The sequence below is a fragment of the Eutrema salsugineum genome, unplaced genomic scaffold (assembly GCF_000478725.1).
Source record: "Eutrema salsugineum unplaced genomic scaffold, Eutsalg1_0 scaffold_22, whole genome shotgun sequence".
Classification (NCBI taxonomy): domain Eukaryota; kingdom Viridiplantae; phylum Streptophyta; class Magnoliopsida; order Brassicales; family Brassicaceae; genus Eutrema; species Eutrema salsugineum.
Window position 1 is genome coordinate 953,834 of NW_006256812.1, and position 25,923 is coordinate 979,756.

Consider the following 25,923-nt stretch of genomic DNA (forward strand, 5'->3'; position numbering starts at 1 on the left):
TTTGAAATGCTTTTTTTGCATCTTTCTTATGAATGAAAGCTGAAAAATGTTGTTGATCTCTGGTAAGAGCTAAATTCGAAATCTTTTGATCTACTACTAATAGTAGTTCTTCTGAAGAAATCAGACAAAAGAAGTTGATATATAGAAAACATTTCATGACAGCAATCCTTCGGAGTTCGCGAGTTATAAACAATACATAATCACGTGGTTACATTGCTACCTTTAACTAGAACATGATACTATCTATTTCCTTCATCGATCTTTGACACTCTGCTCAAATTGGTAGCCAAGGAGGCTTCCCTTTGTTGCAAACCTGAGCAGCCAATCAGCTTAATCGCAAATGTAAAACAGCGATCAAGTAACCAACATTGACACCATTGCAGCTGCAGAGTCAGGTACATCGTTGTTAACACTCGGTATGATAACTTCAGGCGACACTTGTTGCACAAACTCTTTCAGCTCAGTGAAGCTGCTATGCTCACTGTAAGGAACCTCGTACCTGAAAGATATATTAAGATTCTCATGATTTTGAGCTCAATGCACCACATGACTTGAATAAGGCGAATCAATTACCTTATTATTGTACCCTGTTGTAACCTTCTTCCTGGAGACTTCTTTTTGGTCTTACCCGATGTCCAGCCAGTGGGAGAGAATGCAACGATAAGGCTGTATCGGTTCTGCAGGGCAGAAAAATCGCCTAAGAACTCATCTTTTACAGAAACCAGCAGAAAAAGAAAAAGAAAAAAAACAGATTTTCTTTGAGTCAAACTGAATCGATGCGTTTCTTACTGTGTATCGGTTAGCTATATGCTTCAGCCGTTTGAAACTGGCAAGCGTCCACAAGGGCACAACGTGAATGTGGCTCTCCTCTTCCTTCACTGTAAACCACTGCATATCTTCCTTCGAGAATCCCAAGCACTCCAGAAGTTTTAGTTTTGAAGGATTGATGTAGATCTTTTCACGTAGCACGCGTGCAACTTCCAAGAACAGCCTCTCCTTACCTTCAAAAGAGAAGAGATAATAGAATTTCAATACATGAAAAGCCGCTCTCAACATGATATATCGATTCAGAAAAGAAGAGAGAACATATTACCGATGGTGTAACTTCCTATTAAGAAAAGGGTCTTGGGATTAAAGGCTTCCGCTTGAATAGCCTCAACAACAAACTGTATTACAGTCTCTTGCTTTGGAAAGTCATACTGCAACAAATGATGACATTTATATGAAAGCAATCATATGAAGTTCTCTTTCCCTCTCCGGAAGGAACAAAAAATGGTAATAGAACTCTACGGTGCTTCTTTATTCACTATAAATCTAAAATGAAGGAATCGTAAAATGAGAGGAATCATGCCGAGAAACTTGAGGTAAAAATGGATTTCATATATCAACCGGATGAATGTTAATCGAAAAACTTATTGCTTTCTTAATGCTACAATACAATATAATATTGATGCATGACTAACCTGGGGGTTACAGTAAGTAGTATCAAGGATAAGAGAGTGGATATGCGAACCCATCAGCCAGTTTGACATCTCTTCACCATACCGGAAGTCACCCGTATGTAGAACAGCCTATACAAATCAACATAGTCCAGGGAAAATTATTTTGCAACTGGAAAGTTCTAAACATGCTTATGAATACACATTGGATTGGAAATGTCTAATTTAAAAACGCACCTTACCGTTAGCTGGTTCAAAGAGTATCATGATGGATCCCGGGCAGTGGTTTGCATCAAAGCATGTCACATCAATGCCCGCAATACTCACCTTCTGGCCAAGGTGCAGGACATGCAGTCTCTCCCAAGGGATCCCAATCTTCATATTTACCAGCTTTGCGGTAACTAAGGAACAGTATATCTTCCCATGCGTAAATGACTTTGTCAGACCTTGATAATCTGTAAATGAGGATCCAGAGACAGTGAGCATTGTTTCATGATGTGCATGATTCTTCTGTGTAATATAGGCAAACACTAGACTACTTACGATCAAGATGAAAGTGTGTAAGAAACCAATGGCAACAATTGCGTGTGAGGTACTTGAATGCGTCCTGCATACACATATTAAACAAGAAAGTCACCAAACATAAATACTCAGCACTCAGCAGAAAATATGAAGTATAATTTCCTGTGCATATTTGCATTGAATGGGAAGGAGAAATATGTAACAAGGTTGCATTTAAAAAGTTCTAACTTGGACAAAGAAGTGAAACCACGGTCTGGCTTGTTACGGAGAATTACCACTCGAAAGGGTGTCCCCGGAATGCAATTCCAATGTGGAATAACTTTAGATTTTCCACTGTTGCTATTTCTTCTCACAGCACGTCTCCCGCCAGAATCTGAAGGGCTCTTCTCTGTGGAAGGTTCTTTAGGGGGCTTCCGGATCTTCGTGCTATCAGTAGCCTGACCAGGGAAAAATTCTGTAATCAACTTGTTGGCAGTTGGTTTTTTGGGCTCACTTGCCTTACGATTGGTTGACTTCTCCCTCAGTCTCTCTGTAACATGGCTAATAAGAGAATGTGCCTGCCCTTGAGCTGAAGATGCACAGGCTTCTTCTCTAAGTGCGCTAAGTGCATTCACAATCTTCTTTCTGGGACCAAGTGACGAAATACCTATGCTCAGGAGATCCTGTGGAATTATAACCTCGTCAATTCTCAATCCAGTTTGTTTGTGTAAACAAGTAAGCCATTCATACATGAACATAAATAGTTTGTATTTTCCAGATTTTGGTGAAGATACTAATCAAAGCTTTTGTTCCATGTAAAATTAAGGTATTCCATTACCTCCTCCGTGAGTGACTGAAGGGTATCCCAGTCGATCTCTTCGCGAAGGAAAACATCTTCATATTTAGCTAAACCTAGACTCCTAAGCCATTTAAGCACCGGAGAGAGATCATTAACTAGCTGTGGATGCCGAACTGGATCATCAACAGATTCCTCAATACAAGAAGACGAATTCTCGCATTTCCTCGGGGAACCCTAAAAATCAAATGTCGAAAATGAAGCAAAAAATTGAACTAAATTCAATATCAAAATCAAGGAAAGCGAAAAAAAGTGATCAGATAACAAAGAAGCTTACTTGCTGAAGAGCATGATTATGCGACTTGTCAAGACACTCACTGCTGTGAAATTGTCTCTGTTCCTCACTCAAATCTGAGATATCCATTGAACACAGTGGGCACTGAATCAAATCGTTCTTGCCTAAACTACACTCTCCACTGTTACCCTCAGAGCAAAGCTTTATCAACACGTCGAGCTCAGTGTCGGGCTCAACAAACACTTCATCTTCCTCGTGGATTCCACCATCAAACCTGAGACGAATTCTCGACTTCGATAACCTAGCCTCCATCGAATTGCACAAATAACCCTCACGATTCGCCTTGAAACAGTCATCCCTCACCTTTTCATCAGCCAAAAGATGCTCGTCTTCTGTTTCCACAAAAATAGGCTCACTTACATCTCCTCCCGAACAATCAACACTCGATGGAATACAGTCTAATAAGCTACAGTCTGGAGTAGAAGACGAGCCGAGAAGATCCGAAGTCAGAGCATAATTCCCAGAAGAGAAATCCGGGTCGGAGCTAAATTCAGGAGGCGGAGCAACATTCTCCTTTCCAGGATTAAGGCTTAGTCTGGGCTTCTTCTTGGGAGGGCGCCGGTGAGAGATGTAAGCGTTGGTTGGGTGGAGGGGTTTTCGAATAGAAAGCTGAGTGGAAGGAGGGATCTGGAAGTCGTCATCGTCATCTCCCTCGGTGTTCTGCATAATTTCCGGCGAGGCCGAAGAGGGAGAGAGAGACTGTATCGTGTGAGTGAGCGTTACTCAACAGTACAGAAGAGAGAAAGAGACGACGTTTCGACTGGAAAAATTGCGACTTGTCCGAGCAATGAAGGCATTTAAAATTTTGTTGGATATGTTTCTCTTTTTTTTTTTAAATTGGCCCATATTAATAGAGATTTAGTCCATTATATTAAGCCCAATAATCTTTTGTCAACCATATATTGAATTGAGTTTATAAGGCGTTGTTATGTGTGATCTAATTAGGGCTAATAACTTACAAAACCATTTTCTCGGCTGATTGTGTTCTCTCCCAAGGCTTGTCATCTTTAGAATCTAACGAAGAGGGATGGTTAGTTCTCGATCTTTAATCTCTTCGGTTTTTTTTTAGTTTCTGTGGATAAGAACAAAGAACAAACGAATCCTTAATTAATTTGCGTCTAGTTTTGATGCACTCCGTTGTTAAATATATCGTGTCTTGTGTCTGAATACAATTCTTAGGCTTTGAGAGATTTTGAATTAGGGTATCATGATTTGATTGATTGAGCACAAGGATAGTTAGATTATCTGTATATATTGGAATAAAACCTCAGGTTCTTCAAAACGATATTGATCTGCTTAACCCACCTGCTGAGCTTGAGAAGAGGAAGCACAAGCTCAAGCGCCTTGTTCAGTCTCCCAATTCATATTACATGGTAATTTTTTCTTCTTTCGTTGAAACTTGAAAACTTTTATTTGCTGCTTATCATCATCCAGTTGCATAATAATATCCAAATATGTTCACTCTTAGTTTCAGATGTTTTAGAGCTATTATGAATTGAGTTTTTTTTTTTTTTAGTTTGATTCTCATCATTATTTTTATCAGTAAACTTCTTTTGTGTACTGATTATATATTTTTTTCATTTTTTTATGTTATGTGGTTGATGTAGGATGTAAAGCACCAAGGCTGCTTTAACATGTAATATCCTTAACTTTGGAAGTCTTTTATCTATGTTTTTTGCTTGATAATTTATGAATGGGTTTGGGTTATGGTTTGTGGAATTTTGCAGCACAACGGTGTTCAGCCATTCACAGACGATTGTGTTGTGTGGAAAGTGCCAGACGGTGTTGTGCCAACCAACAGGAGGAAAGGCATTGCTCACTGAAGGATGCGCTTTTAGGAAAAAGCCGCTCGTTTAGTGACGAATGTCTCCACTTTAGACCCAAAAAAAAAAACACAAGATGACTCCACTCTTTTTTCTCTCAGTCACGTCTTTTCCTTTAGTTTCTTCTTAAGTAATTTTCTTTTAATTAAAATTTTGGACCATTTTTGAGTTAATAAGAGCATCTCTAATGTTTTATTAGAGTAAATTTTATATTTGCTTCACAGAATTATCTTTGCTAATTCTAATACTTCGTATTTATGTTTGCCTACGAGATTAATTTAATTAATCACAAAAGCCTACACTCTTAACACTAGCATTAGCAGACAAGACAAGAGCGCACCGTTTCTTGCAAGTAATTTAGGCCCACAAGGCCTCACGCGCCCCGGTCCCCTCGACAGTTTCTCCTTTCTGGGCCTCAAAAGTCGATGCTAAAGCCAATGGTGTTTTCGTTAATTTAATTAACACACAAGGGCAATTTTGCAATACTTCCCGCACACGTGACGCTCCCGAGAAGACCAGATAGATGTCCACGTCGGTTAATCACCAAGCCAATTCAAATTTCGATTGGTGTATCCCAACCGTTCGATTTGGTTCCCCAAGATATAAAACTGGAGCTGTTCGATCACCGAAATTTGAAATTTCTCTCGATACGATAAAAAGATTAAAAAAAAATCGTGCGTTACGGTTCTGACGGAACAAATCTAAAGCTGACTAAACAACTCTGACACAAAGCTCTTTCTGTGTGAGAGAGAGAGTCTCTGAAGACTCGCTATAGCTTGAATATTTCGAGAAGGAAAGGTTTCCACTTTCTTCTTTTTGTTTGGATTCAGTTTCGAAATTCAAAGTTCTGCAACACATTCGTTACACAGCATTTTAGTTTCGGACAGCGAAACCAGAAGCTCAACCGTAGTTCTTTCTTTCCAGTCCCAAAGGTAATTCTTTTCTTCTCAATGATTCAAACCAGAAATTCAAACCAGAATACAGATCGTTTTTAATCTCAATGATTGTTCTGGGTTTTTAATTTTTTTTCCTTCCTGTTCTGTTTGACTCTCTGGCAATTTACACAAGGTTTTAAGGAATAAGTTTTTGTTTTTCCTAACATTAAACCAAAAAAAAAGTTTTTGTTTTTCTTTCATTTCTTGCAGTAAAGACAAGTTGTGGATCTGTCACCAAACTTATGTGTAGTGTAAGTGGAGTTTGGTTCGAACTCTTATGACATTTTTAAGCATACGATTTGTTGAAAGAGACTCACATCTTCTCTTTGAAACAAAGTTTCCTCTATTGCTTTTCCCTCTAAACCAGCTTAAGCATTCAGTCTTTGGTTTTAATCTGTGTTTGAAGCGCTCTCAAGTATTGTTCTTCAGAAGGGTATTCTTGTCTTTTTGCCTTGATCTTCCAGGACTGTTTGAGCCTTTCGTTTAAAATATTTCTCATACAATAGAATGATGCTTCTATTTATTTATTATCTTATCATTAGCTTTTATAGCAATTAATGTTCACACCGACGAAGTAAAGGAAATTGGGAAATGACTTGTTAAATTTTGTCTGGTAGGGTTTTGTTCTCCAGCAAATATTGAAAGCTTTTCTGAGATCATTTCAAGATTCTCAAAACTCTTTTGATGGCTTCTTCCTTTTTGTTTCTTTAAATCCGTGTCTTTATTTAAAACAAATCTACCAACTTGTTCATCACTCATTCAACTACTCCCTTCATTACTTTTCGTTCCCCACTTTTAATTTTTCTATTACAACAATAAAGATCAAATTCTTTGCCAGTGTATCTCATCATCAAGGCTTATTTGATCGTTTCTGGTTATTTTTTTTTTTTTTCTCTTCCTGAAAGCAGCTAAAGACTCTTCTTTTTTTTCTCCTTCTTCTGTGAACCAGAGCTAAAGGATTGTGTGTGATCATGGTGGAAGAGAAAACCGGAAACGAAACTCTGGTTGATCCAAAAGTTGAAGATTTGTTATTACAGGCACAAGAGCTTGTCCCGATTGCTTTGGACAAAGCAAGAACAGTGACAGGTTTCTCAAGCAGATGGAGAGTGATAATTTCAAGATTAGAGAAGATTCCCACATGTTTATCGGATTTGTCTAGCCACCCTTGCTTCTCTAAACACACTCTCTGCAAAGAGCAACTTCAAGCGGTCTTAGGAACCTTGAAAGAAGCCATCGAGCTCGCAATTGTATGTACAGAGGAGAAGCAAAAAGGGAAATTGAAGATGCAGAGTGATCTTGACTCTCTATCCGCAAAAATCGATCTTAGCTTAAAAGATTGTGGATTGCTAATGAAGACAGGCGTTCTCGGTGAAGTAACGCAACCTTTATCTTCTTCGATTCAAGACTTGGAAACGTTTAGCGTTAGAGAATCGCTTGCTCGGCTTCAAATAGGTCACTTGGAGTCCAAACGCAGAGCGCTTGAGCAGCTCGTCGAGGTAATGAAAGATGACGAAAAAGCGGTTATCACCGCTTTGGGTCGGACCAATGTCGCGTCTTTGGTGCAGCTTTTGACTGCCACATCGCCTAGCGTTAGGGAAAACGCTGTGACTGTGATCTGCTCTTTAGCAGAATCAGGCGGATGCGAAAACTGGCTCGTCTCCGAGAACGCATTGCCTCCATTGATAAGGCTGCTAGAATCCGGAAGCCCCGTTGCGAAAGAGAAAGCGGTGATTTCGTTGCAGAGAATGTCGATTTCATCGGAGACGTCGCGTTCGATTGTTGGTCACGGAGGTGTGAGTCCGTTGATCGAGATTTGCAAAACAGGGGACTCTGTTTCTCAAGCCGCTTCTGCTTCTACTTTGAAGAACATTTCCGCTGTCCCTGAAGTAAGACAGAGTCTAGCGGAAGAAGGAATCGTTAAAGTGATGATTAACATACTTAGCTGCGGAATTCTGCTGGGATCTAAAGAATACGCAGCAGAATGTCTTCAGAATCTCACTTGTAGCAACGAAGCTCTTCGAAGATCGGTTATATCAGAGAACGGGATTCAAACTTTGCTCGCTTACTTAGACGGACCTCTCCCTCAAGAATCAGGAGTTGCAGCGATTCGGAATCTGGTTGGCTCTGTTTCTGTCGAGACTCACTTCAAGATAATCCCAAGTTTAGTCCATGTTCTTAAATCAGGATCAACCGGAGCGCAACAAGCGGCTGCGTCGACGATTTGCAGGGTTGCTACATCGAATGAGACTAAGAGAATGATCGGTGAATCGGGTTGTATCCCTTTGTTGATAAGAATGCTGGAGGCGAAAGCGAGTGGAGCTAGAGAGGTTGCTGCTCAAGCTATAGCGTCTCTTGTAACGGTTCCAAGGAATTGCAGAGAAGTGAAGAGAGATGAGAAGAGCGTGACGAGTCTTGTGATGTTGCTTGAGCCGAGTCCGAGCAATTCGGCGAAGAAGTATGCGGTTTCGGGTTTGGCGGCTCTTTGTTCGAGCAGGAAGTGTAAGAAGCTAATGGTTTCGTACGGAGCTGTTGGTTATCTGAAGAAGTTGTCGGAATTGGAGGTTCCTGGTTCGAAGAAGCTTCTTGAAAGGATTGAGAAAGGGAAAGTCAGAAGTTTCTTTAGTAGGAAGTAGAGAGGGGAAGAACAAGAAGAGGAAGTAGGAGAAAACGAAGCAGATCTTGTATTAATAAAATATATTTAATGTGGTGGTATATATACTGTGTAATTTTAATGTTTCATAATCTATATGAAACTGAGCAAATGGTAATGATAATGATATTTTCTGTTAAGTTAGTGCATATCAAAAAGATTTCTACTTTCTAAGATTCTGTGCAATTTGCAATAAACCATAACGATTAGATTGAAAAGATCAACATGAAAGTTTTCCTATAATCTCAGCCCTATATCTTAACAACATACGAATACAAAGACCTTTCTGAAAGGAAAGATCAAACATCAAACCTCAGTTATTGAAAATGATAAGAATCATGAGGTTCGAAAACAAGAATCAAGTAGTAGAGATTCTGATGCCGCTCAGAACATAGCCTCCAAAAGAACTCATTTGCATGTGAGGGTGAGTTCTTGAAGGAAGCACCTGCATTTTAATATATCAGGCACCTATTGATCGAATAATATATCGGGAAACAAAAGAAAAGAGAATTTGATCAGACCTGATATTCACGTAGCCATGGTTCTGTTATTTGCAGATTGATCGCCATCTTCCCCTGCTGAAGGTTGTGCATACATGTCGCCAGCGGCTGTGAATTTTCATCATATGAGATTTTGTTCTGACTGCAAAATTATTACCAAACACACTGAAAAAACAAAAAAAGCTTTCTTCTTATGGACATACCTGTAAATACTGATGATATATTGCAAAAGGAGCAGAGCAGGAGAGCAGTGGCAATACATCTTTAGCTAAGCTCCATGGGTCTTGGTCCTGTGCAGCCATGATTAGACTGCAAATCAAACAGACAAGTTTCAGGCATTTATGAACTGAAACCAAATCTAATTCATAGAAACACTTACGTTTACTTACCTAGAGAAACCGTTTTCTTGCCACATTTCTATTGCTTCTTTCGAAGCCTTGGCTCCAGCTTTTGGAGCCTTGATGATTTTGCTCTCTGGGGCAACAATATCTACTACCATAGCCTCAGCTGTCACAGATGTTTCTTCTACAATATCAGATGTAGATGGTTCCTGCATTTTTTCAAATAAAAACTTCTGTTATAACCAAAAGAGTTCTCAAAAAAAGACTCAAGTGAAACGGTACAGGTTGGCAACTTGCATTGATATTAATCTCAGCGTTACAAACTCTTTCTTGTTGATTGTTTTCTTCAGGAGATACAGTTTTGGCTGATGAGAGCTCGTTTATAGATGACTGCACGATCCTGCACACAGAAAGGGTCAATTACAAATATATTTTACACACATGACGGCTCTAATCACAATCTACAGAGCAAAAAAGACTAGGAGAAAATCGAACACACCTCTTTATAACCTTGTCACTAAAGTTGAACATCCTAACCATCTCCACAGAAGAAGGAGAATTTCCCTTGTATGTATTGCAAACATAACCAGTGCCTGTTAAAAATGAATATACATATAAGACACACAAAAGCAGGGGACATTGTTACAGAAATAATCAGCAGCGAATCATATATGCAGCAGAGATTGTATCAAGAAAATATCTATACCTCCTAATCGTTCGGCCACTGCTCCAGTGACAAGGCCACCAACCATATCCACCACAAGCACATCCGAGTATGCGGTGACATTAGCCATTGTTAACAAAAGAGATAACGCGTCTACTCGTAAGAATCTACAACACATGAAAACAAGATACAATACCAATCAATACTAAACCAATATCGGTTGTTATCGAAAAGAGCGAGAGAATTTATATCCCAACAGAGGGAAGCAGGGACTTAATATCTTCAGAATACTATTCAAGAAAGAAACAAGTACACTTACCCGATTCTTTCTGGGTATTTCTTGAAATAAGCCTCACATATACTGGTACACATAAACAGATCCGAAAATAAGTGAAACGAAAGAAGTCACAAACAAAAAAGGAGACAAAAAAAAAAAAAAAACCCGAAGAAATACCTTCGAGCAAAAGGCCGTCTAAGAAGCACCTTTGGCGCATATTTCTTCTGCTTCTTAAGCAGATATTTTTCCTAAAAAAATAATTAAAAAGATTAAACGAGAAATGTGTCTATTATATTTTGAAGTAGAAGCAGAGAGATCAACTGTAAATACATACCTGAGACAACTGAAACTTCTTTTCAAATGTTTTGCTGTTTGCAATTAGAGCTTCAATGATTTCATCCCCTTTTGCACCCTCTCTACACATTAAAACCGAAAAATTTGGCAAATCTTCCAATGTATGCATCTAATATAATACACACAGAGAGAGATAAGTCTGCTTCTAACCTCCGCATAGCTTCAATTTCTTCACCAGTAAGGTTTTGGGCTTCATTGTTGTCGACAAGTTCCCGATTATCTCTCGAATCGTCGATAACATTATTACTTTTATTTTCTGGGATTAGCAAACATCAATTAGACCAAATTCAATCTATGTATAGTATAACCAAACATCAAAAGCTGAACATTGTAATTATACAAAAATAAAAACAGGTTCTTTGAATTCAGCAAAAAAGGATTAAAGAGTGTTCATGGGAGAAAGACAAACCTTGTTTAACGGGTAGAATGCGAGAGAGGAAAGAGCCTTCATCTCCGCTTTCGACTTGGAACAGAGATCCAAACGGAGCTCCGATCATTGGCTTTAAAGAGTAATTTTTATTCCCAATTTTTAATATACTGTGAAAAAAGAGAGAAAGAAATCAAAACCAAATCCGATCAATATAATTTTGAGGATGAGAATTAATCTGAAGACTCACGCGCCACCAGAGAGACGAGCAAAGACGAGACGATCGCCATCGTTGACGTCGAGCAAAACGCTGCAACCTTCGCAAGCAAATCTGGGATCTGGATCTTGAGGCTTATTATTCTCCGACATGGTTGCCTGATCCTTATTGAGCTCCATCTTTTATTTCAGGAAAAGAAAAAAAAACACTGCAGTGTTGTTTTGTTTTGTTTTGTTTTAGTTCAGTTCAGAGACAAGTGAACAACGATTAAGTAAAACCCTAACGACAATGTTTTGTCGGTTAAAGAAGAGCGGGTTTTATGTTAAATCGGGCCAAAGTCAAAGCTCATTGGGTTTTTAATTAGCCACGGGCCGTTCTAGTTTCTAATAGATAGCAAAAACTGCAAGAGTATATTCATTGAGGATTTTGAACCACTTACTAATTTGTGAAGGAATTTCAGAACCACACAAAACCGAAGATAACCGATTCTTTTCATTAGCTATATACTTCGTCCAATCTATCGGTAAACAATAGCAATGAAGAAAATCCAAAAACAACACAATCTCTTTCCACAACTAGCTTATTTGAATTGTAATCTATATGGACAATCTATATGGACAATCACGCTCGCTAAATAACAACAATTGAGAAAGAAGAATTATGGTTCATCAGCAAATACCTATGATGGAATGTATGTGATTGGATACATGTAAGTTTTTGTATAAGATTTATATCATAGTCAAACATGTTTTGTAAATTACACATGTCGATCATGCTTACGTTGCATAAATAATTGACTTACAGTGTATAGAACGACCGGTGAAGGTTGAGAGAAATTGGATGTGCAAGGAATACCAATTTAGTTGTTTTAATGTTTTTATAGCAAGAGAGACTATTTGAAGGTTAGGGTCCTCAATTAAAAAAAAGGAAATAATCCTAATAAGATCACCTTTTGGAATAAACAAACTATCCAATAAGGATTTACCACTTCTAGTATTTACCAATTCTTAACGACAAGGTCAAAGCGGGACAAAAGAAAAGTGGTAGAAAAAATAGTTCCAAGAGGTCAAAAGATAAAAATTACCTATTTTACCTCTAAAATTAGTTGCGGGACGACTTTAACTGTTTAAGGATCAGCCGTCAAGGTGAAAACATTATTGGGTCTTTAATGGGCTTGTGAACAGATTCGAGAGTGCTATTCGCCGGAAAGAATGAATGTCTACAATACCACGTGGACTTTTCCTTTCCTAGATATGTGTGCCACGTGGTTCAGACGCGCGGGATATCCTCAACTTCCAGCAAGCAGAGTAAGAGATAATCAAGTGTGGGAGAAGGCATTGGTACACACAGCGTGTCAAATCGTTGGTTTGTATAAAGAGTCAACACAATCGACGGCTGAAAATGAACGATAGAGGAGATCAGTGCGTTGACCAACGGCGATGTTTTGTTTGTTTATCGGGGAACGAAGATGACCAAACAAGCCCTATCTCCGATCACAACAAAGCAAAGAAGATCAAGACAAAACAAATAGCTGACGTTCCAAAAACAGAGGCACTGAAAATCTCTTTTCTTTTTTTCCATTTTTCTTTTTCTTTTTTTGTTTATCCTTTCTCTCTTCACACATCTCTTGTGGGTGTTGATAGAGATCGCCTCCGTATCATCTCCAAAGGTATTTCGAATCGAAAACTTTGATTTATTTGATTGTTTCTATTTTTTATTTGAATTCTGGGATTCTACCATCTGATCGTCCTCGTGTGTTAATCGTTCTTGGGTTTCTTCGATCAAGAACGTCGAAATTGTTACAACCTAGCTTGTGATGATTGAAATTTGTTGGCTTCTAGAGTAGCAATTTGACTAGGCTTTCGAAGGTCTCTGTGTCTCTTAACTAATATGCGACCATTTATTTTTTCAGAGATAACATGGCGACTACATTAGATGTATCAAGAGCCGAGCTTGCTCTCGTGGTTATGTATCTGAACAAAGCCGAGGCAAGGGATAAGTTATGCAGAGCTATACAGTATGGTTCCAAGTTCTTGAGCGGTGGACAACCTGGTACTGCCCAAAACGTTGACAAATCCACTAGCTTAGCTAGGAAGGTCTTCCGTCTTTTCAAGGTTGAGCCTTTTTAGCTGTTTCGATTTCGCTTTTTTCCGTTTTGACTTTATTGCTTAACTGATAAATGTTTTAATCATTTGTGTTGCAGTTTGTTAATGACTTACATGGTCTTATCAGTCCTATGCCTAAAGGGACTCCACTTCCTCTTGTTTTACTTGGAAAGGTGCTTCAGTGTTCTTCTCATTTTCATACAAAATTCCACAATAAGTGAATTGTGCACGCAAACTGTTTGAAAAATTGTCTAAGAGGGTTTTAAAAAGGCTTAAAACGCTGCAGTAGTGAAAAGGATCTCAAGAACAGATATAGATCAATCTTTGTTGATGGGTGTTTGTTGTTTTCAGTCGAAGAACGCACTTTTATCTACATTCTTGTTCCTGGATCAAATTGTCTGGCTTGGGAGATCAGGAATATATAAGGTGAGAGAGTTCAAACCTGTGCAGCACTAGCTTATTTGAAGTTTTCATGTTTGGGCTAATGTTGTTATTTTATCTCATCACAGAACAAAGAGCGAGCTGAGTTACTTGGACGTATATCCCTTTTCTGCTGGATGGGATCATCTGTCTGTACAACTTTAGTTGAGGTCCGTTTATTATTTTCTTCCATGTGATTCTTTATGTTACATTTTCCGCTGCTTATTATCGGTTTCCACTTTTATTATTAGATTGGTGAGATTGGAAGGCTCTCTTCATCGATGAAGAAGATCGAAAAGGGGCTCAAGAATGGCAACAAGTATCAAGTAGTGTTCTCCTCTTTATCAAAATAATAATAAAAATACAATACTCTCTCTCTCTCAATCTTCTGTTTCTAGGAAATCTTAATATCAACTGAATTCCTGTTTGACAATTGTGTTAAATGCAGGATGAGGAGTATCGTGCTAAGCTTAAAAAATCTAACGAGAGGACTCTTGCTTTGATCAAATCAGCCATGGACATTGTTGTAGCAGCTGGTCTCCTTCAGTTAGCTCCAAAGAAGATCACTCCTCGTGTCACTGGAGCTTTTGGATTCACCACCTCCCTTATCTCATGTTACCAGGTAAAAAAAAATGATCTTCTTTGTTCTTCACACCAAACCCACTTTCCGAGTTCATAACTTTCCTCTTCTGATCTTATGTGATTCTTATTTCTCTCAACAAACACAGCTGCTTCCGACACGCCCCAAGATCAAAACACCATGAAGCTTATCGAAGAAGCTGGTGTTCAGGAGACAAGTCATTTGAGAAAGTTTCTGTTGGTTCCTTTTAAGTAATTTGCTGCTGTTATAAGTCCTCGTATAAATACTTATCTGCATGAATGATGATTATATAATAATTATGTTTATGCTTCAAAGTCTTGTTGCAAAATTAGGAATGTAGGATGTGTTCATTTTGCTTTTCAAATACTGGCGATAAAGGTTTAAATGTATGTAATATCTCCAGCAGAAAATGAGTTTTTTTATATTTACTTTTGATTCGGAGACAAAAAACTAAAGCCAAATCTCAACCATTTGTCCAGGATTCCATGGATCTAATAAAATTAGTAATATTAATTCTGGGTTCGTTTTCTCACAAATTTACTAATTGGGAGTCATCCATGCATCGTGGAACGCTCGTTCTCCCATGATTATGACCACTTTCTCTTATCAAGAGAAGAATTAATCGATATACAAAATACTTGGTGACTTTAAGATGTTGAGCTTAACTGAAGAAAATTGTGGATCTCGCTTTGGCTTAGCAATTCCTTCCTTTCCTGGAATGTGTTGCTTGTTTCTGAGACGTTCAGAAGATCCAGAACTAATGTACATCAGTTTCTACTAAGATGCAACTAAGGAAGATCAGTTATCGGTTCTCATATCGACCAATAAGACTACTCTCATTTTAAAAGAGAATTGGAAATTACTATTCTTAAGATAATTGAAACCACTTCTGTTAGGTATTCTCTTGTCGTATTGTATCTTATCTAAAAAAGATATCTATCAAACTGTTGACAAAAAAAACAAAGAGATATCTATCAAATTAAGTGATCCATGAGAGGGAAACAAAAAGTTAATCATCAAAAAGATTTGAAAAACGGTTATCTTATAAAATCTAAATTTGTTTTGATTTAGTCATTTACAAATTTGTAAATTTACACGGCGCTATTGCGCATTGGTGAGTGTTTTTTTTTGTAGTGGAATAATCGTAAGAGGAAACAATATTTTGAAATAAATTCACAATCCGATAACAAGTGTCATGAAACTAACTATACACTGAGACTGAGTTTGGAAGCAACCTATAAAAAATAATTCACCAGTAGAGATACTTCAAAAATAACTGGCAACACCACTGATCTGAATGCAATAGCTCATAAAAGCCACTGAGATTGTCAAAATTGGAAACCTCCAAATTAAGGTGATGATGGTAGTAACTAGTAAGCGACTCGGACTAGAAACATTATGTGCAGTAGGCTCGAGAGCGCCCTTCATATAATATAGCAATATTCTAAGAATTACACTGGTATTCGACAGTTAGCACATAACCGAACCAATCACCAAATTCAAACTCTCATTTGCGTAGACTCCAATGTTAAACAAACTTTGCTTATTTGGGCTTTCTTCACATCCCCGTAAGGTTTAAACCCTCTGGTCCCAAGAAAAAAGTTTAATTCGTTCCTAAAATTGGTATATACAGAGCAAAAGAGAATCTCAGTTTAGGCGGTATATGTAATATTCTCGGTTCAACCGGGAAATTCTTCAAAAAGGTCTTCCGGTTTAGAGCTAACTTGGTTTATACCGGAGTAAAGTGCAGGAGGGATTGCGTCTCTTTGCGTCCAAAGGACCCAAACGGACCCCACCCATTTTATCAAACTTCACGCGCTTCATTGGCACGTGTACATTCGCATAACAAGCGAGTTTTTAGTCAATTTGATTTTTAAGATGGTAAAATAACATAATCTAAGAAAGTCGATACAAAGCATTGAAACTATTCCAAATGTTAAATACTTGCTGATAATACAAATGCATGAATATACGCAATCCAGAATTTCACAAAAGAAAATAAATCTACTAATAATTTGATGAATGAAATCGAAAAAAATAATTCCCCATTGTTGGCTATGACAAGCTCGCACGTTTTAGCCTAATTCCTCACGAACGACACATTATTAATTCGCGTTGACCAGTTGACCATCATGCGCGTATCCCACACTCGCTCCCTCCCTGGCTCCTCCTCCCTCATATTACCCTCGAACTACTTCATATCAACCCCGGAAAATTCTCACTCGTCACACATTCGATTCGACTCTCATCGTCGTTGTGTGTATATATGCGACTCACACACACACACACACACACACTTCGATCCATCTATCTATATTTCAATTGCGTTTCTTGAAAATTCAGCCATTGTTTTAAAAAAGAGATGAATTTATTCACCAGAATATCATCGAGGACTAAGAAGTCCAATCTTTATTACGTAACCCTAGTGGCGCTCCTCCTCGTCGGGAGCTACCTCCTCGGAGTTTGGCAAAATCCGGCGGTAAATCCACGCGCCGCCTTCGATGACTCCGGCGCCGCACCGTGCGAGAAATTCTCCAAAACCACCACTTCCACGAGGGATCTCGACTTCGACGCGCACCACAACCCTCGTGATCCACCTCCGGTGACGGAAACCGCCGTGAATTTCCCGTCGTGCGACGCTGAACTGAGCGAGAACACGCCGTGCGAAGACGCGAAGCGATCGCTGAAATTCCCCCGGGAAAGATTGGAGTACAGACAAAGGCATTGCCCCGAGAGAGACGAGACCCTTAAATGCCGGATTCCGGCGCCTTACGGTTACAAGACGCCGTTCCGGTGGCCGGAGAGCCGTGACGTGGCGTGGTTCGCGAATGTGCCTCACACGGAGCTTACGGTTGAGAAAAAGAATCAGAATTGGGTCCGGTACGAGAACGATCGGTTTTGGTTTCCTGGTGGCGGTACGATGTTTCCACGTGGCGCTGATGCGTATATTGACGATATCGGACGGTTGATTGATCTCAGCGACGGCTCTATTCGAACAGCCATCGATACCGGTTGTGGGGTACGTGCAATTCTTTTCCATCCTGATTTAAACCCGAACCATCCGGTTCAACTTAATTATGATTCCTAATCTCTATCATAATATTTGATTTTAACTGCTTGATCTTGATACTCCTAAAGAAAAGAAAAGAAATAAGATTTTCCCCCACCATTATCTGTTCAATCGAATAATCTGTTGGAATATTTCATACAATTAGTTCAAGAATACATCTAACTTAACTGACAAGATGTATTCATGCATATCCATATCTAATCATAAATAATTTAAAATATATTTGATAGTATGTGAAGGATAACTACATTTGGAGTTAGTGCATCATCAAACTGTAGACTTAATTTTAAAAATAGAAAGAGAAAACATCATGTTGTTTTTTTTCAACATTTTTGGTTTCTGATTGTGACCCACTGAGTCACCTAATGATCTAATGTGACTGTTGACCTACTCGTTCATTACAGCTAAACCCTGGAAAGTTGTAGTTAAAATGCCAGTAGTTATAAACAAAGTGTCAAAATCATGAAATTTACATCTCTTATGTTGACTTTTCCTACCTATACTGTCTTTTTGAGTTTTTCAGGTGGCTAGCTTTGGGGCGTATCTGTTATCAAGAAACATCACAACGATGTCGTTTGCTCCAAGGGACACGCACGAAGCTCAGGTCCAATTCGCACTCGAGCGTGGCGTGCCGGCTATGATCGGAATCATGGCCACAATACGCTTACCGTACCCTTCTAGAGCCTTTGACTTGGCACATTGCTCTCGCTGCCTTATCCCTTGGGGCCAAAACGGTGTGACACTAAACCCTTAAATCAATCACGAAATTACCCATTTTGATTTATTTTTTTAACACTTTGGGTTATTTTGCAGATGGGGTTTACTTGATGGAGGTGGACAGGGTTTTAAGACCAGGAGGGTATTGGATTTTGTCTGGACCGCCGATTAATTGGCAGAAACGGTGGAAAGGATGGGAACGGACGATGGATGATTTGAATGCAGAGCAGACTCAGATCGAGCGTGTCGCCAGAAGCTTGTGTTGGAAGAAAGTTTTTCAGAGAGATGATCTTGCTATTTGGCAAAAGCCCTATAACCACATTCACTGCAAGAAAACCAGACAGGTTTTGAAGAATCCGGAGTTTTGTCGTCATGATCAAGATCCTGACATGGCTTGGTAATTTAATTATTTTGTTCTAATATCTAATGACTAATATTCTATATTGGCGAAAAGGAAAAAAAATTGAATTTGGCTATATATAACATTTGGAATGATTCATCAGGTATACGAAGATGGATTCTTGTTTGACGCCATTACCTGAAGTTGATGAGGCGGAGGATCTAAAGACGGTGGCCGGAGGGAAGGTGGAGAAGTGGCCGGCTAGGTTAAACGCCGTTCCCCCGAGAGTTAACAGCGGAGATCTCGAGGAAATCACACCGGAAGCTTTCTTGGAGAACACGAAACTGTGGAAACAGAGAGTTAATTATTACAAGCAATTAGACTACCATTTAGGTGAAACAGGGAGATACAGGAATTTACTAGACATGAACGCTTACCTTGGTGGATTCGCGGCGGCTCTAGCCGATGATCCGGTCTGGGTCATGAACGTTGTCCCCGTAGAGGCTAAGCTCAATACTCTTGGTGTCATTTACGAGCGAGGCCTAATCGGAACGTATCAAAACTGGTAAGCTTAAACTGGACTGGAACTTAACCGGATTTTCTTGTGGAAGGATATACTTTAATTGGGTTTAATTTCATTTTTTTTTTGTTAGGTGCGAAGCGATGTCGACGTACCCAAGAACGTATGATTTTATCCACGCTGACTCGGTTTTCTCTTTATACCAAGATAAGTGTGAACCGGAAGATATATTGTTGGAGATGGACCGGATTCTTAGACCGGGTGGTGGAGTGATTATAAGAGATGACGTGGACATTTTGATTAAGGTTAAGGAATTAACCAAAGGGTTACAATGGGAAGGTAGGATTGCTGACCACGAGAAGGGTCCTCATGAAAGAGTGAAGATTTACTATGCGGTGAAACAATATTGGACTGTTCCTGCTCCTGAAGAAGATAAAAACAATACTAGCGCCCTCTCGTGATTTGAGTTTTTTTCTTTCTTTCTTTCTTTTTTTTAAAAACAAGTTTTTACAGTGTTTTTCATTTTGATTTTTTATACAACAATAAATGATTGTTGGCTGTCATGATCTTCTTAACATATGAAATAAACAAAACAAAATTGCTAACGAATTCGATTGGTGCCTATATCCGTTTAAAAACTTTTTTCGACATTCTTCTTATTATTAGTTGGTTAGTATTATATACCGCAGACAAAAACTATATATATTCTTTGCCATGTGCAAAAACAAATTAAGACTTGATATCCTGTTTGATAGAAACATAGTCTCAGGCTTTCAGACAATGATCCCATGTCTTCTCATGGGAGCTTGCGCTTATAGTTTATGCTACGACGTATAATACTTCAAAAGATAAGAATCAAAGTCATTCAGTTAAAATGTTCTAAAAATTGTTAAATGTTAATGATGATGTCTTCGGTATTATTATTGACGGTTTTTAAGTACATATTAATTGGATGACTATGATTCTTATCTTATTCTTTTTTTTTTTTTTTGCTACAACTTTGATCTTATCTATTGAAGTTTTGAAGTAATATGTTGAAAAAAGTCGGTTTTGAAAGCGAAGTAAAGATTGCTGTCGGCTAACACTAGATGCTTCATGCAGTTTTTTTTCTCTCTGTCAACATGTTGCATGTATATAAGTGTGGACCTTTAACAAAAGAAATCAAGTGTGAACTTTTGATTTTTATTACGTACTAACCACGTGATACCTACCTATCACTGATACAATTAGTTGTTTGTCTTCATATTTTTTATCAGTATTTGCCATTTGGAAGACTTTATTTGGTCAATGATTTTGATACCAAAATATATTTTGTTAGGGACTTTCTTAGTTTTAGTTCTCAGTGTTTGTTTGTGGATACACGTAATTTGATTAACTATTATAGTTCTCCGAGGTTTCGCGAAACATGTTTTCACCGATTCTAGTACATTTCTTAAATGGACATCCTGAGAAATACTTTTTTTTTTCCTTTCAAAGTGCCGTATGTTCGTAACAAAGCCTTCCTAATAATTTCGAAAGGTTTTCCTCGATATCATTAAATGTAACTGTGATAAAGAGTTGAATATCTTCTAGAAAAGATGATATTTAATGGGAATACATACTTTTCTTTTCTGCCAGGTGAAAAGGGATAATACTTTCTGCCGGGCTCTTGTGTTTCTGTAAATCGGTGACATTTTGAGGCAGTTCATTTTGACAGCTTTTCATGTCCATTATTATCCAATCATTCAATTATTGATCATACTGCTATATCGCAATAACTCTATAGTACTGAATTCGAATATGGGCCATGTAATTAATCACTCACTTTACCACAGTCCATCCATTTCCACATTTCACTTTCTCTTTTTCCGTTTTTGTTTTTTTTTTGCTTCTTTCATTTCATATGTAAAATATGAGCAATTTTACTTCCTGAAGATTACATCTCTGGTAAATGTACATCTCTCGTAAATGTCATGAAAATTTTGCAGGAAAAAATAATGTCATTGAGTTGAACAGTTTTTCTTATTAATAACACGCTGATAATTACAGTTTACCCTCGCTCGAGGACCATATATATATAGAATCTCAGTGGTCCTGGTCCATAAATAAACAACATACACAGTATAAAGGTCGGAGAGAAGGATAAGACCGTAATTTAAGCTTTGAGTGGACTTTTTATAAAGGATGTGAAAGAGAAGAGAAGAAAAGAAAAGGTGAGAGAGTGAAGAGTCAACCAAACTATGCTTGGCTGTTTATTAATTGTGAGGCTTCGAACATTACACATCTCTTCTTTCTCTGTCTGAACAAATCTGAAACCGCTTTTCGTCTTCTTCTTCGAACTCTTCTTGAACATGCACAGAAGCAACCAACTTTCATCCATCTTACGAGAAAAACAATAATTTAGTGTAGTGATTTGTGGATATTAATATATAAAATTAGTACATTTATCCGTTTTCCGGGATTCATCAATGAATTTCGGCGGTTTTCTTCATCACGACGACGATAAATCCTCCGGCGGCGAAACCGTCGGTGGTGGAAACCATTTCTCTTCCGCGGCGGATGGCCTCGTTAAATCCGTCTTCTCTTCTCCTCGTCTCTCTCTTGGTCTCGTACGTTCTTTTATCTTTAATTCTCTGGATTTGATATATTATCCTAGTGGATACTTCTTCTCAAACGTTTTTTTTGTTGTTGTTGTTTCTCCGGCAGCAAACGAATGGAGAAAACAACGGTGGAGGAGGAGAAGTGGGTAGAATCGGTGAGAGTTTGGAGGTGAGTGTAAGTCGCACAAGTCCAGAGAGCAGATCTGGAAGCGATAACGCCGAAGCACTCTCCGGCGACGATGACGTAGACGCTTCTGATCATAGACCTTTTAAGAAGAAGAAACGTTACCACCGACATACTCCTCAGCAAATACACGAACTCGAATCGTAGTAACATATAATCCCTTTTAATTAATAAACTAATTAAACTTTTTAATAAATCTTCGTCTTCTCGATTTTCTTTAAAGGGTTTTCAAGGAGTGTCCTCATCCCGATGAAAAGCAACGGCTCGACCTTAGCCATCGGCTTAACTTGGATTCTCGTCAAGTCAAGTTCTGGTTCCAAAACCGCCGTACACAAATGAAGGTTATCTTCATCCTCCTCACCTTCATTTTCTCGACACTGTTGTTTCTTTTTTTTATATACATAACTTAATTCCTTTGTTTTTTGTCCTCCGGTGGTATATAGACGCAAATTGAACGCCATGAAAACGCTTTATTAAGACAAGAGAACGATAAGCTCCGAGCGGAGAACATGTCTGTACGGGAAGCCATGAGGAATCCAATGTGCGGTCACTGCGGTGGCTCCGCCGTTCTCGCCGAGATCTCTCTCGAAGAGCATCACTTAAGGATTGAGAACTCACGCCTCAAAGACGAACTCGACCGTATCTGTGCCTTAGCCGGGAAATTCATTAACCGGTCCGACGACCAATTACCAAATTCCGCTCTCAGACTCGTCGTCGGTTCAAAAAACGGTTACGGTGGTGGTGACGGATTCACTCTCGTCCCTCCTCCTGGATTTGAGATGTCTTCTTCATCTCCTTTCTTCTCCGGTTTAGCAGCTCCGGTTAACCGTAGCGGTACGGATGTAGCAACTAGACTCCAGCAGAAGTCATTGTATATGGAATTAGCCCTTTCCGCCATGGAAGAGCTTGTGGAAATGGCGCAAACAAGCGAGCCACTTTGGATCCCGAGCTCGAAAGGCAAACGCGAATCGCTTAACCGAGAGGAATACGACAAAAAATTCAGCTCTTGTAGTGTTGGTCCTAAACCGGACGGTTTTGTCTCAGAAGCTTCTAAAGAAGTTGGAATGGTTATCATCAATAGCTTAGCCCTCGTCGAGACCTTAATGGACTCGGTTAGTAACTTCTTAAATTAGCTAGTGCACCTTTGAACAACCAACAAAACAACAATTTTGTTGACTTTAGTAAATTAATGATCTTGTTGATTATGTAGGAACGATGGGCGGAGATGTTTCCATGTATGATCGCAAGAAATTCGACTACCGAAATTATCTCTAATGGTATGGGAGGGACAAGAAACGGTGCTCTTCATCTGGTAACTACGTTTATTCAATGTATATATATCAATCCGATATATCATTGCTTTTTTTTTTAATTAATTAATTGATCGGTTTATAAAACACATATGGTTTGTGTAGATGCAAGCAGAGCTTCAGTTGCTATCACCTCTTGTGCCGGTTCGTCAAGTAAACTTTTTAAGGTTCTGTAAACAACACGCAGAAGGTGTTTGGGCGGTCGTTGATGTCTCTGACGATAAGATAAGCGATCGAGGCGGTTCAGCCTCAGGTCGGTCTTCTCTGAGCTGTAGAAGGCTACCCTCTGGTTGCCTTGTGCAAGACATGCCCAATGGCTACTCCAAGGTACGAGATATGTAGTCTACTTTTACTTCCTTTCTTCCATAATTGTTTGTTTTGTTTTCAACTTTCAAGTACTAATTAACATTTTCGATGTTGATAGTATGTTTGTAATATTTATAATCACGATCGAACGTAAAGTTTTATCATTGATCTGATAGATAACATGGATAGACCACAGCGAGTACGACGAGACCAAAATCCACCACTTGTATCGTCCACTAGTCAGCTCCGGCCTTGCTTTCGGCTCCAAACGGTGGATATCAACACTGCAACGACAATGCGAAAGCCTCACAATCCTCATGTCCTCAACAATCCCCAACCGCAACATTAAACCCACACGTACGTGAGCACTCACTGAGCTCCAACCGCTTCCTCATCCCAATAATGTTTTCGGTTGATTGGTTTTTCTCTGATTTGTTTGTGGGAAAATGTAGCCATAAGCTCTACAGGGAAGAAGAGTATGCTAAAGCTAGCCCAAAGAATGACTGAGAATTTCTGTAGAGGCGTGTGTGCTTCTTCTTCTCAAAAATGGAGCAGGCTTGAGGTCGGTAACATCGATGAAGACGTTAGGATCATGACAAGGAAGAATGAGGATGATTCCGGTGAACCGCCGGGGATTCTTTTAAGCGCCGCCACCTCCGTGTGGGTCCCGGTTTCACCAAGACGGCTCTTCGATTTCCTCAGAGATGAGCTTTTGAGATCGGACTGGGATATTTTATCCAACGGTGGACCAATGCAGGAGATTGCCAACATCTTCAAGGGCCAAGATCACTCTAATTCCGTCTCCCTCCTACGTTCAACTGTAAGTATATGTGCATGTCTTTATGTATGTATGCATGTGTCTGAAATGAAGCTTGTGTGTGGTCATATGAATTATGTCTTGATTGATTGGAAAAGGACAAATCTGGAATTTGGAACCATGCAAGCGTAAGAAGAAAAAAAAAAAGTCAATATCAATAAGACATTTGGCACCTTTTTTCACTCTCTCTCTCCCTCTCTGCTGGCCTTTTTGACTTTTTGTTCTGCATTATTGGCTTATTTTTCCTTTTTACCCCCATTTTTAACCCTCGAATTACTTACTGTTTGTTAGCAGGCGATGAATGCGAATCAGAGTTGTATGTTGATACTGCAGGAGACTAGCATCGACGCATCTGGGGCGTTTGTTGTGTACGCGCCTGTCGATATCCCTGCCATGCACTCTGTGATGAACGGTGCAGATTCTGCTTACGTGGCTCTGCTCCCGTCTGGGTTTGCGATTCTCCCTAATGGTCAAGGGATGCCAGAAAACGAGTCGCTTCTCACGGTGGCGTTTCAGATCCTGGTCAACTCTCTTCCCACGGCTAAACTTAACGTGGAATCGATCGAGACCGTTAATAATCTCATATCGTGCACCGTTCATAAAATCAGAGCCGCTCTTCGTTGCGACAAGTAGCTCGTTACTAAATACATGTAATATAAGGGTTTTTTTTTTTTTTTTTTTTGGGAGTCAAGAACGAACCAAGCCTTTATGGTGGTCCGTTTTGATGGTTCGGGTATTGACTCACTTGGGATTGATTATCTTGAAGTAAGTTTCGATAGAAACAGAGCCTACAAGATTCCGAGAGCAGAGTTAAGTAAGATTCTCAAGATATTCCCAATCACCGTTCAGTTATGTAAATCATCACTTTAGCGATTTTCCTTCTTCTGATAGATTCTGCAACGAAATTAGTTATATAACTATATCATATATGTTCATTTGTTTATGGCTTAAAACCATAAAAGCTGCTTGATACTCAAGTAAGAAAAACAAAAACAGAGGGATTGGATTTTAGGGGATGTCATAGGAACAGAGCGATTGACAAACAAAAGGTATATAAACAGCAACCTTGTGTATTAGAGTTTGCATTCACCATTTTTTTTGTTTACCGTCTTTTTTAACATCAACCTTGCGTATTAGGCGAATGCATTACTATTACGAAAATAGCTACTAAAAGAAAATAGACGAATGCATTCGTTTTGTTAAGAGAACTAGATTAAAGAATAAAAAGGTTGAAACTTTTTAGCCCAAAAGAAAAAAACAGATGCTCTACTCCCTAGAAATTGAAGACTCTTTTTCGATAGTGTGATGATCTCATAAAAGTAGACAGTTCATATGTATTTAGTAATTATAATTTAGTGACGGACTTATGAATATTTATTAACATCGATATATTATAAGTTATTTATCTTTCAAATATTATCTTAAATATATATTAAAATTTTATATTCTCATCATTATATAGTTTAAATTTGTGTTAAAAACATTTATAAAAAATAAAGTAATAATTATTGTGCACTATTATGTCATTATAGTGTATCCTAAAAAAAATAGAAAGTGTTATTAGTTGTGAAACAAGAAGATTACAATGTAAAATACAAGAAATAAGAACAAATAAAGGCTATGTGTAGTTGTGACTAGATCTCTAGTTTCTTCGATTCAATTTATTTGTGAGCTGCAAAAGAGGATTAATCTTCACACCATAAAAAGGTAAAAAAAATTAAAAAAAAAATTTGAA

The 25,923-nt window shown here is 38.7% G+C and overlaps 7 protein-coding genes across 8 annotated transcripts; 5 read left to right on the forward strand and 2 right to left on the reverse strand.

Moving 5' to 3' along the window:
* Positions 1 to 122: 122 nt before the first annotated feature.
* On the reverse strand, positions 123 to 3,843 carry LOC18015426 (DNA cross-link repair 1A protein). Its single transcript, XM_006397688.2, has 10 exons — positions 3,074 to 3,843; positions 2,779 to 2,973; positions 2,237 to 2,623; positions 1,983 to 2,046; positions 1,677 to 1,894; positions 1,464 to 1,571; positions 1,094 to 1,199; positions 790 to 1,001; positions 574 to 677; positions 123 to 499 (listed from the first exon to the last, which is right to left on the reverse strand). The coding sequence occupies exons 1-10, from the start codon at positions 3,755 to 3,757 to the stop codon at positions 355 to 357; spliced, it is 2,223 nt and encodes a 740-aa protein (XP_006397751.1). The 5' UTR covers positions 3,758 to 3,843; the 3' UTR covers positions 123 to 354.
* A 176-nt stretch (positions 3,844 to 4,019) lies between these two features.
* Positions 4,020 to 5,118, forward strand: LOC18015427 (40S ribosomal protein S27-1). Its single transcript, XM_006397689.2, has 4 exons — positions 4,020 to 4,121; positions 4,363 to 4,464; positions 4,699 to 4,727; positions 4,819 to 5,118. The coding sequence occupies exons 1-4, from the start codon at positions 4,119 to 4,121 to the stop codon at positions 4,946 to 4,948; spliced, it is 264 nt and encodes an 87-aa protein (XP_006397752.1). The 5' UTR covers positions 4,020 to 4,118; the 3' UTR covers positions 4,949 to 5,118.
* A 497-nt stretch (positions 5,119 to 5,615) lies between these two features.
* On the forward strand, positions 5,616 to 8,639 carry LOC18015428 (protein CELLULOSE SYNTHASE INTERACTIVE 1). Its single transcript, XM_006397690.2, has 2 exons — positions 5,616 to 5,846; positions 6,799 to 8,639. Exon 2 carries the CDS (start codon positions 6,821 to 6,823, stop codon positions 8,480 to 8,482), a length of 1,662 nt encoding a protein of 553 aa, XP_006397753.1. The 5' UTR covers positions 5,616 to 5,846; positions 6,799 to 6,820; the 3' UTR covers positions 8,483 to 8,639.
* A 51-nt stretch (positions 8,640 to 8,690) lies between these two features.
* On the reverse strand, positions 8,691 to 11,470 carry LOC18015429 (tRNA (adenine(58)-N(1))-methyltransferase non-catalytic subunit trm6). Its single transcript, XM_006397691.2, has 13 exons — positions 11,253 to 11,470; positions 11,045 to 11,172; positions 10,786 to 10,891; positions 10,616 to 10,697; positions 10,459 to 10,529; positions 10,324 to 10,365; positions 10,047 to 10,171; positions 9,840 to 9,933; positions 9,638 to 9,740; positions 9,389 to 9,549; positions 9,203 to 9,308; positions 9,021 to 9,107; positions 8,691 to 8,944 (listed from the first exon to the last, which is right to left on the reverse strand). The coding sequence occupies exons 1-13, from the start codon at positions 11,396 to 11,398 to the stop codon at positions 8,858 to 8,860; spliced, it is 1,338 nt and encodes a 445-aa protein (XP_006397754.1). The 5' UTR covers positions 11,399 to 11,470; the 3' UTR covers positions 8,691 to 8,857.
* Positions 11,471 to 12,674: 1,204 nt separating this feature from the next.
* On the forward strand, positions 12,675 to 14,769 carry LOC18015559 (peroxisomal membrane protein 11D). The gene is made up of 8 exons (XM_024155068.1): positions 12,675 to 12,888; positions 13,132 to 13,333; positions 13,423 to 13,497; positions 13,676 to 13,750; positions 13,834 to 13,914; positions 13,996 to 14,070; positions 14,193 to 14,366; positions 14,473 to 14,769. The coding sequence occupies exons 2-8, from the start codon at positions 13,139 to 13,141 to the stop codon at positions 14,506 to 14,508; spliced, it is 711 nt and encodes a 236-aa protein (XP_024010836.1). The 5' UTR covers positions 12,675 to 12,888; positions 13,132 to 13,138; the 3' UTR covers positions 14,509 to 14,769.
* Positions 14,770 to 16,568: 1,799 nt separating this feature from the next.
* On the forward strand, positions 16,569 to 19,595 carry LOC18015560 (probable methyltransferase PMT16). The gene is made up of 5 exons (XM_006397693.2): positions 16,569 to 17,364; positions 17,939 to 18,149; positions 18,229 to 18,529; positions 18,636 to 19,037; positions 19,126 to 19,595. Exons 1-5 carry the CDS (start codon positions 16,708 to 16,710, stop codon positions 19,451 to 19,453), a joined length of 1,899 nt encoding a protein of 632 aa, XP_006397756.1. The 5' UTR covers positions 16,569 to 16,707; the 3' UTR covers positions 19,454 to 19,595.
* A 1,572-nt stretch (positions 19,596 to 21,167) lies between these two features.
* Positions 21,168 to 25,080, forward strand: LOC18015561 (homeobox-leucine zipper protein HDG1). 2 transcript variants are annotated; one of them, XM_024155069.1, is made up of 9 exons: positions 21,168 to 21,580; positions 21,678 to 21,898; positions 21,979 to 22,096; positions 22,199 to 22,867; positions 22,966 to 23,067; positions 23,171 to 23,392; positions 23,548 to 23,728; positions 23,824 to 24,191; positions 24,480 to 25,080. In XM_024155069.1, exons 1-9 carry the CDS (start codon positions 21,440 to 21,442, stop codon positions 24,819 to 24,821), a joined length of 2,364 nt encoding a protein of 787 aa, XP_024010837.1. In that variant the 5' UTR covers positions 21,168 to 21,439; the 3' UTR covers positions 24,822 to 25,080. The 2 variants fall into 2 exon arrangements, with proteins under 2 accessions (XP_024010837.1, XP_006397757.1); XM_006397694.2 differs by having other exon boundaries at positions 21,177 to 21,580; positions 24,483 to 24,930.
* Positions 25,081 to 25,923: the final 843 nt, after the last annotated feature.